The sequence below is a fragment of the Etheostoma spectabile genome, chromosome 10 (genome assembly GCF_008692095.1).
Source record: "Etheostoma spectabile isolate EspeVRDwgs_2016 chromosome 10, UIUC_Espe_1.0, whole genome shotgun sequence".
In the NCBI taxonomy this organism is placed as follows: Eukaryota; Metazoa; Chordata; class Actinopteri; order Perciformes; family Percidae; genus Etheostoma; species Etheostoma spectabile.
Window position 1 is genome coordinate 17643813 of NC_045742.1, and position 10696 is coordinate 17654508.

The following is a 10696-nucleotide window of genomic DNA, read 5'->3' on the forward strand; positions in this document are numbered from 1 at the left end:
TCTGTCTGTCTGTGAATGAAAGGTATGGCAGGAGTGTTGTGTTGGCTTGGCTGACCGTCTGCGGTTGTGAGCGGTGAGAGGGAGTTTTGGGAGCGCAATGCGGGCGTTGCTGCCGAAATCCCTGAGAAATGTTCGTTTTGGATCCGTATCCGTGCTTACATACCGCCCTCCCGACTGTCTCTCATTCTCCGTTTCATTTCTCCCTCTTAAGGTTTAACTTAAAAGTTATGAAATGGGGAGTCAAAATACATCACTTGAAAGCGCTGCGGCTCTGAAGGGTGTGTGAGTGCACTGCTCTCCACCCTGAGTCCGGGGCCACTGAGGCTGCAGGGGTAAGGTTATCTTCAGGGGAGATAACGGAGGGCAAGACATCCACAAGACAGATGTTCACTTGACTGAGGCAGGTGTCATTGTTTTGTGGAGATCTTTAAAAGACAGAAAGAGAGAGAGAGAGAGAGAGAGAGAGAGAGAGAGAACCCTGCTTACCTTATTTATTTGCTCTGAAATCCACTTTAAAATCGTACTAAAGTCGATACTGTGACACCATTCAAATTGTGTCCAATGCATTTATGCTACTTGTTTCAGGAATTTTCACAAACAAATATAAGTTGAAACGAGGCACAATAACTTAATGGGAAAATGGCCCGATTCGTGAAAATTAAAGAAACAAGTTGATTTGTATTGTAGCCTAAACACGTGAATTTATCTCACCTCATTAGCAGATGTTTTTCACAGAACCGAACGCTTGTTAAAATGAATATTTGTGCAGTGTAAGTTGGGTCGGCATCGCATAGCGACTGACTAATCCCATTTTGATCCAGTAAGTGTGCATGTGCGTGTGTGTGAGAGGCAAGAGAAGGGAGCGAGAGAGAGGTGGGAGGGAGTGAGGAGAGGAGGCAGGGAGGGAGGGAAGATTGATCCGCGTCTGTTAAAATCTTGTTCGGGTTTTTCTTGGAGTGAGGTTTGTGCCTGCCGACGCGCCTCTCCTATGCAGCCCCCTCAAGAAGAGATTTTTTTATGGAAGAAAAACTTGGCATTTCTGAAAGGGAGAAGCTGCATTATAACAGTGAAGTGGATTAAAAAAACGCACGACTGGGTTCTTTTTGAGTTCTCTCTTGCGTTTTCTCCTCTGGTGAATGAAACAGGGAGGCAAACATAAGGGTAAGGGGGGACGGTGCAGGTTCTGATCTGGGAGTTTATCTGTCAGTGTGATTGTGGGTAGACACATTTCCAGTGCGCACGTTTTAACTTTTATTTCTTCAAAAACTGGTGAGTTCGACTCCTCTCTTGCACCGCGGAGTTTGCTTTTCTCGGAACCAGGAGACTTTCGTGTTTTTTTTTTCTCTTCGGAGAAAGTGCTTAAACTTTCTACGTTTAAAAAAATAAATAAAAAGATCGGATTGCATTTTCCCCCTTCAAACATTTTTGAGGTGATGTCATCGTGCTGTGTTTTGGCTGGTATTGTGTCGAGAGGGCGCAGGGAGAACTACTGCAGCCAGGCGGTTTCCAGCGGCTGAGGCAAGCGGTGAAGTCCGGAAAATCAGGTGCAAAGTGCGGCTGTCATTTCCTCGCCGTGTCGCGGGAGGCTGAGTCCGCCACCCAGTCACAGCTGCTCCCATCCTTTTCAGCCACCCCTCCCTCGTCTTTCTTTCCCCTTTATTATTCCATTTTCATTCAGCACTCTCCATATACCCCTCTGAACTGGACCTCTCCGGGACCTTATCACCCTCTCTGTCGGACACTGTTGGTCGGTGTTACCTGAGCCACAGACCCGTTGAGCCAGCGTGGGGGCGCAGTCATGACCGAGGCAGCCCTACATTACCCTGCGCCCGCAGAGCCCCCGTCTCCAGCTTGCCGTTTGCGCCATCAGCCACCCCAGGTAGCCCACCTCCAACAGCTCCTGACCCTGCTCTGCTGGGACTGAACCTGCCTGCTACTCCTGTCTGTGCCGGAACAAACACTCCACTTTTTGTTATCATCTCACTGACTACAGAAATTATTTTGGTGACCAAAAACTTGCTGTTGCGCTAAAACGTTACGCATTGGATTTTGCAGAATATTACCTCTCCACCGCATCTGTCCACAAGGCCGAGCATCACTCTGAGGGTCAACAAGATCGCTTGCAGTTGGTTATCTGTGACGCGTGAGCGCGCTTTCACCTGTTCCTCTCCTTGTCGAGGACGCGCAGCTTTTAAAACCCTGACCTTCCCCCTTTGCTACCCCGCCCATTTGTCTCTCCACCGGTCTGGACAGCTGTTAGAGGTTGCCCGGCGGTCACAGTGGCACAGTTACCCCGGCCTCACACCCCAAATTGCCCGCTCCCGCAAATTTACCCACACCGGGAAAACCTGGGCACGCCGCCGCCGATGCCAACGGGAGTATCCGCTGACTCTTTGACTCTGCACTACATCCAGCGGATTCAAAACACAGAGGGGAACTCTCCGGACTGTCGGACTGGCCCAGATCGAGCGAGGAGACTGTCACTGGGACAAGTTCCATAGTGGAGGGGGGAAGCAATGTGGCCCCTTCTTTCCACGCTGACCGTATTGTAAGTCACTTTTATCACTTTATCATGTAATTATCGTATTTATCCACCCAGGCTCTATTGCTTTCTATAGTTGTTTGAACTACTTTCATGGAAGGTCTTACTACATATGAAGATGATGGAGAGGAAGGTTGCAGTGTCTAACGATTACATCACTCCTCATGGAAGGCCTTGTTTTGATTGGCTGACAGTTCAGGGTCACTGGGTCAGAGTCAGGGCCCTGTTACTCATAAAACCTGCCATAAACATCTCCATCACCATCTGCACTCACTTCAGGGATAGCCAAGCTGTCTTAGAAAAAGGCAATTTTCCCATCGCCAAGAAAATGCTTTTTTTTTTCCTTATTGAAAATATTTCAGAAGTTGAGTCAAATAACACCGGCTTTATCTAGTGGGATAGGAAAATGATAAAATGCCAAGAGCAAATATAAGGGAGGAGGATACAGACTCAGGGGGCTTAAGTTTGCCCATTTGAGGTGTGTCTTGTTAAAAGCCAATGGATTTATTTTTCTTTCTTTGTGTCGGCTGTACTTCTCCCAGATGGCAGTCATCTCCAGATACTTCTCATTCCTCACACAACCTGGACAGGGTGTGTGCTGTTGCTGCTGGTGTCTGCCTGACTTTCTCTCTCTTCGTGTGTGTCTCTCTCACACTCTCTCCACTTACCCACCTAACTGCCTACATCTGTCTTCCTGTCTTGCCTATACCCAATTTTTCCACAGATACTTGCTCAGATAAAAAGTATGAATTAATAACTGATGAATGATGGTGTCCCTGGCAGTATCCGAGGAGGAAGAGTCTCACTGTTTAGTCTGCAGATTTTAGCTTAGGTCTTTCAAAGCCAATAGTCTTTCCATTAATTTCCTTCTTACCTATCAGTTTTACCACAGCCATGTCACTTCACCCATGCTGTATGATCATACTGACAGTCTTTAGCCAGTGAAAAAAGTCAAGTGCCTTTTGCCCCAACAACCTGTTACTGCGCTTCTCATAAAGCCACAGCTCCATTATGAGGCCCTCTTCTTCACTAACCATTGCTCCACCATAGGCCTATTACTGCTGATACATGCACCACTCACACACCCACTAGCCTAACCACTATTCTTTACCGAGGCCCACTGCTGAACATCTAAAACTCTTGCACCATGCTGAAGCCCCATTCTCCAGAGTTGGCCTACCACGCTAACCACTGCTACATACAGCTGAAACCACCGCTCTATGCTGAGTCCCACCAGGCCGACCGCTCTCGCTCCATGCTGCTGCCCAGTCCTCATTGCTGAGGCCTGCTAGTCTAACCGCAGCCTCCATATGGTAGATCTGCTGGGACGCAGGTTTATGATGTCAGACCCTTGCTTGTTTTGGCAGCTGGCCAACGCGCACCGGGCTTTCCCTCTCTCCATACCTCCTTCTGTCTTTACTCTCCCCAACTTTTACTCAGCGCTCTTTTATTTTCTCGTTTTCTCATCCCTCCCCCACCCCCGGCTGATCCTGTCTCCCTCTTCCTCTCTCCTTCTCTTTCTCTCTGTGGCTGGCATAATATGGAGTGTCTGTGGCTTTTGTGGGAGTGGGGGAATCCAGTGCGAGGCACTTTTCCTCCAGTGTCCTCGGTGGCAGTGCAGCCGTGGTGTTTTAACAGCTGAGAGTCCTCACAATGCACAGGCACTCAGGTTTTTTCGTCTGCACAGGCAAAATGTGAGGGCCAACTCTCTACTGCATTGCCCAGGGTATCTGCATCTAGTAGACTCAGGGGCCAACACACCAGCTATGGGAAAGAAATGCTAAGAAACACAAGGGAAGGGACAATATGTATATGTATATGTATATGTATATGTATATGTATATCCGTGTGTTAGTCAGGAGGCAGTGACATGTGTTACGATGTGCATGAGTTGAACCCCCCTCCTCTTTCATTCCCATATTTATCTTTTTGTCTACTTCTCACGCCAGACCACACTCTGTGGTTACACTACTGTCTCTTATTTTGCCACTTTTTCTCCTCTTTCCTTCAAGATGTAACCTTCGTCTTTTTTACCCTCTCCTTGTCACATCTGTGCATCTTCTTTGTGATTCTTAATATCTGTCAGCCTTTCCTTGCTTCATTTTACATTACATGTCATTAACGCTTTTATCCAACGTGACTTATAATTACTATATATAGAGGTCGCACGCCTCTGAATCAACTATGGGTTAAGTGTCTTGCTCAGCGACACATTGGTTAATGTATTGCAGTGGCAATCAAACCCAGATCTTCCACACCAAAGGCGTGTGTCATATCCACTTCACCATCACCACCACCATCTCCCCTCTATTTAATCTTAAATTACTTAACTTCTCCCTATCCCTTTGTGTACCTTTCAGTTTACCCCTCTCTCTCCTCACTATCTCCCTCTCTCAGAAGCGCACATGTCTTTCCTTTGGCCCAGCTGTCAGCTGCCTGCTCCTCCTGTACACACACATACACCCTGCACACATCGGCACATCTGTGTGCATGCCCATGACAGTGTGGAGGAGTCACCCTACTAACCCCAAACATAAAGAAAGATAGGAGGCAGGGAACGATAGGAGAAAGGTAGAGTGGACAGAGAGACTGAGAAGGAGAGATAAGGTAGGGAAGAGATAAGGAGGACAACACATCAGAGAAAAAGAGTGGAGTAGAGAGAGAAGAGGCATGCAGAGAGATAGCACAAGACGAGGTGGGGAAAGACAAAATTCGTAGAATTGCTTTTCAGCCCACACACTTGGTTCTGAACTTCATCATGTCTGCAGCCACTAATTCAGAACAGTTCAAGGACTGCCAGAGTAGATTTTGCGCAACACTATCACTCCCTTACTAAAGATGTGAATAACATTTGATACATCCAAGGTCTACACTTCAATTAAGCAATGTGATAAAGTGAGACAAATTTAAAAACTGTAACCAGCTGTTTAAATCATAAATGTCCAGATCAGATGGATAAGTAAGTAATAAGAAATAATACACATGTTGTCTTTTAACAAGGACAATACATACTAAGGCTGCATGCTACATCACCGCCATTACTCCCCACGAATTGATTCCTCCATAAATTATTTTTCTACACATTTTGGAAGCTTGTGTTCTCACTTATTCATAGCATCTCTAAATGTAACCACAGTCCGTCACTCTCCAAAGCCACATCACAGCGGAGTGTACACCTGTAGTCCAGCCCAGCTGTCTACATACACAGAGCAGCCAAATAAGCCAGCCCAGTCCCTTAGATGTCCAAACCAAAACATGTTCTAGTTGTCTCAGCATGTTTGCCATTTCGCCATGGTCCAATCAGGTCATTTGGAGGCCAGATTTTGGTGTGGCGAAAGTCATGAACGGGTCAGAAAATGGGTTTGGACAGAAGGCTGGTAGCGTAACGATAAACACTGTTCTGGGTGTTTTCTGTCTGCCGATGCTTGGACATCTGCCTGTCTGTATGTCATGTCTCTGTGCCAGCCACACACCCAGCAGTGTGAGTAATCACCCAATAAGGAAAAGAGATGTTGAACAGAAAGAACGGCAGAGAAGAAAGAGATGGAAATGATGGTGTCACGCATAACCCTTCCAACATTCAATGTGGCTTACAAATTTCTAAACTCATCTGTTTCGACTTTTCCAGATGTATCCAGATGTTGCTGGTGATGTGCAATCCATTGCAGGTAAGATTCATAAAAGTCCTACATGAGCAATTGTTCATTATATAGAACAAATTGTAGATTGCTAGTACGTGCAGTTCATTAAGCTTGATCATAACTCTGGGAGTGTGTCTGCCTTGGTGTGTGTGTGTGTGTTCTCTTAGCAGGTACTTGGTGTGGATGGGGTCAACTTCAGTGTGCATGTGGAGAACCAGACGCAGGTCCGAGACACCATGAGTCGGAGACACCACCGGGTCTACCAGCTCTACAGCCGTACCAGCGGAAAACACGTCCAGGTGCTAGGACGCAAAATCAGCGCTCGAGGAGAAGATGGAGACAAATTTGGTAAGACACACAGTAGCACACAGGCAAACAATTTGGTATATGTGAGTGTATGCATAGTTAGATTCTTTCCTGCACACACATGCACATCACACAGACTAACGACTGCAAGTACAAAGACTTGAAGGTTGACCAAGTGAATGCATGAATAGATACAGAATGCAACTGTGCAGGCACACTCACAAAAGCACACACACATGCCTCCCCAGGCTTTGGCAGAGGGGCAGTGGAGCTTGTCTTGGGAGTACAAAGACCTCATCGACTGGCTGCTGACTCAATGATTCACAAGAGAGCAAAAGAATGGAGAGAGAGAAGAGAGAGAGAGAGAGAGAGAGAGAGAGAGAGAGGTGGTTAGTGAAGGTGTTAGTGAAAAAAAAGTGTGAGTTAGCGGGTGAAGCCTGGCAGGTAGAGTGTCGGACTGAGTGTTAGAAACTCATCTCCTTCATCGATCCCTTCATTGATTTCTCATCCTCACTGTTGTCTCCTCTGGATTTAAAACAGCAAGCTTCCTCTCCCTAGCTCCCTACCTCCCTCCCTCCATCCTCCCTCTGTCCATCCCCCACTCCCTCTTCCTCTCCACCTTTCTCCGTCTTTAATGATGTCTAACCCATTCTTAAACCCCACACAGAATCAATGGGCAGAAGAAAGCAAAGCAATAAAACAAGAGTTCATATTTCTGCATGCGCTCCAGCAGTGGCTCATATTGCACATCCCTGTCGATTCACAAACATGTCAGGTTGCTAACATGCCACTTCAAACCATAGATGGGACCATAGATGCACAAGCCTGTCTGTTTATTGACAAACACCACTATTATAGGGCCTACGGAACAATCCATCCAAAACTGACCAACTATGGCGATGAGATATTACACAGGGGAACCAAGTGCAGAGAGAAGAAATAAAGCAAAGAAGAGGCGGGTGCATGAAGGTATAAACATGAAGCAAAAGAGCAGAAGGGAGACAAGAGAAGAGTTGGGGGAAGAGAGCGGAAGAGGGCAAGAGGGAGGGAGGTATTGATTTCTCTTGACCCCTTTGTTGACTAAGGTCATGTAGGAACCATTTTAGGAATTTATTTTTAAACAGGCACAAGCACTCTCTGAACATGTGTAGTTGGTGAAGCGGTACTGCCTAGAAGGATGAACATGCATGCACCTGCACACACAAATACACATAGGTGCACACGCATATGCACTTACCTTTAAACAACAGTATCGCAGACACTCAGTCTGAGTGTTCTCCCGTTGCTCTCAGCCCACCATGCTCCGTCTACTCTTGGCTGTTATCTTTTTTATGAGGCCCATTTGTGGTCAGCAGCCTTACATCCATGTGTGTGACCAGGCTTATCTGACAACCATCTGTCCAGCCAGAGACATTTACATCGGCCTGTGATTTATCAGCACATTTAACAGCAACTATGAATCCTAAAACTGATTTAACGTGAATGCCTTATCTGGTTTTAAAAACCCAAATCTTATTTATTGGTGGCTGGTAATCTGTGCAAGTAGTGCCACACTACTTGGCCATGGGCCTGTTTGTGTAAGCTTGAATGCTGTCTAATTCCTTCCTCTAACTTTTGTATGATACACCTAATAAAACTGTGAAATCCTGCAAACACAACAAACTTTATTTCTCTGTATTGCCTGTGGCTCTAATGTCTGTCTGTCCCTATGTCTGTCCCTTCACAAGCCCAGCTCGTAGTGGAGGCCGATACCTTTGGTAGCCAGGTGAGAATCCGGGGCAAAGAAACCAATTTCTACCTGTGCATGAACCGCCGAGGCAAGCTGGTAGGAAAGGTAAAACTTCTTTCTTTTATCAACATTATCAAAAATCTGATTATCTTACAGTTTTCTGACCAGCCTCTCTTTGTTTCTCCCTGTATGTGTGTGTGTTTGTGTGCGTGTGTGTGCTTGTGTGTGTTCTTGTGTGTACTTGTGGTTTATCTGCTCTCTCAGAAGGCCAGTAATCGAAGTGATGACTGTGTCTTTGTGGAAAAGGTTCTGGAAAACCACTACACAGCTCTGATGTCAGCACGCTACACAGGCTGGTATGTTGGCTTCACTAAAAGAGGGCGTCCTCGCCGTGGGCCCCACACTCTCCCCAACCAGCAGGACGTACACTTCATGAAGCGCTTCCCGCCTGGGGAACAGCCCGACCTCACCACCCCCTTTCGCTTCACCACCGTCAGCAAGCGGGGCAAGCGGGTGCGTGCTACTGGGCCCCGCTAGTAGTGGCTAATGCTAGCACCCGCTGTCTTGTCTTCTAAAGCCTTTACCGGAGCCTGCCAATGGATAACCCAATCATCTCCTCTGTCACACACGACAGAACACCTCCCTTCGTTGGGACAAACATTGACCAGAAACTTGATGAATCATTCATGGGGTTTAGCTTTACACCTACTAATTTGCCACTAGTTAGTGATCATTCCTCTCAATTTTAGTTCCCTTACTGGACTAACTGGACCATTGCTGGACTGGTCCATCGCTGGACGCTCTATGGACCTGGTCTGCTTCCCTTCACAGGCCAGAAGTACTGACAGGGAACCTGAAGGGCAGCCAGAGTCCCAGGCTCTACGAAGGCCTTTATTCCACAACCACAAAAACCACAAGACCTTCATGTCTCCTTTTCTCAACCAGCTGGACAATGTCAAGTATGGGATTACAGCTGGACCATACAGAGAGAGAACAAGACTGGGAAAGACTGACTGAACAAGAGAGTGGGTGCTTAGCCTACGGATAAAGGGAAAAAAGGAAGAAAAAGACAGGAAAACGGTAGAGTGGACAAAGGGATAGAGTGATCTGCACAGATCAAAAGGACCAATAATGGACTGTTGACATGTGACACACTTATTTTTGTCTCACTGCTAAATTGGTGTGAACCTGTGAGACTGTTGGATGAATGGATGACGTAAAGATGCATGAGGGAATGATCGAGCAAGTGACTTACTGAATAAACGCATGTTTGTAAGAACAAGAAGACGACAAAATGTATGTAAGAGTGGATGTGTGTGTGTGTGTGTGTGTATGTGTGTGTGTGTGTGTGTGTGTGTGTGTGTGTGTGTTGGGTGGTGGTGGTGTGTGGTGGTGTGTGTGTGAACGAGTGAGTGCACCAAAACCATGAGTGAAGCTGGATCATGAGGGACTCCGAAAAGGGACCATCAGTCTGCATGAACCTGTGAACCTCACAGCGGGACTGAAGCTTTAGGAACTGGAATGTAAAAAAACCAAGCTGCACCAAAAACAGCCAGCCAATCACAGCAAACCAAACCAACGACTGACCAAAGACAACCCCCCCCCCCCCCTCCCCCAGGACACTCTCAACTTAAAGGTGCAGAGGATATCAAGCGCAGGGGCGAGGACTGCGGGGAGGGTGCCTTGTCTATTAGCATTGCTATAGAAACGACCCAGGGGATGATGCTCCCGTGTGATACCGTGGATACAGAATGCTGCTACCAGGACATTCAGTGGAACAAACCAAAGTATCATGCATACACACAGGGGAAAAATATTAAAGGGAACAATTTATTGAAAGTTATATATATATTATATATATAAAAGGAGACAGAAACCCTAACTAAGCAATCTTACTATGATGGTTATTATAATTATTACGATAAAATTATTTCATTTATTTATTTCAGCTCTGTGTGCAGCAGTCTTTCTCGACTCAGTAAACCTTACAGAAACATTTCCTGTGTCTCCCAGCATCTTTAAACTGCTTCTCGACCTGCTCTATTTTCTGTCAAGGAATATATTGTAGAAAGAGATTCAAGTTTGTGACGTTGTGGGCTGGCTTTTTTGCTCAATTAATTGATCAACAAAAAATAACTGGAAACTAATTTGATAATGAATAATTGTAATAGTCATGTATCAAGAAAAAAAGCCCAACATTTGCTTGTTCCAGCCACTGTAACATGAGTGTTTGATGGTATTCTCTGTTTTGTCACACTCTAAATGGAATATCTTTGGGTTTTAGACTGTTGAACAAAACCAGCAAACTGAAGCAATTTCTTTGGGATCAAAGAAATTGTGATATGCATTAGAGTTGGGCATTATAATGATATGTACCATGATGCAATATACATTTGTCAACCATCCGAGATTGTGCCATACTGTTTATACCAAGATTTCTATCCCTTTAATATATTTGGTTGTATTAAACCATTGCAG

General features: G+C 46.0%; 1 protein-coding gene across 3 annotated transcripts; it reads left to right on the forward strand.

The window, feature by feature from the left end:
• Positions 1-897: 897 nt before the first annotated feature.
• Positions 898-10623, forward strand: fgf18a (fibroblast growth factor 18a). 3 transcript variants are annotated; one of them, XM_032527297.1, is made up of 5 exons: positions 901-2548; positions 6171-6210; positions 6354-6531; positions 8217-8323; positions 8483-10623. In XM_032527297.1, exons 1-5 carry the CDS (start codon positions 2517-2519, stop codon positions 8753-8755), a joined length of 630 nt encoding a protein of 209 aa, XP_032383188.1. In that variant the 5' UTR covers positions 901-2516; the 3' UTR covers positions 8756-10623. The 3 variants fall into 3 exon arrangements, with proteins under 3 accessions (XP_032383186.1, XP_032383188.1, XP_032383187.1); XM_032527296.1 differs by having other exon boundaries at positions 903-2548; positions 6351-6531; XM_032527295.1 differs by having other exon boundaries at positions 898-2548; positions 6351-6531; positions 8217-10623.
• The last annotated feature ends 73 nt before the right edge of the window (positions 10624-10696 follow it).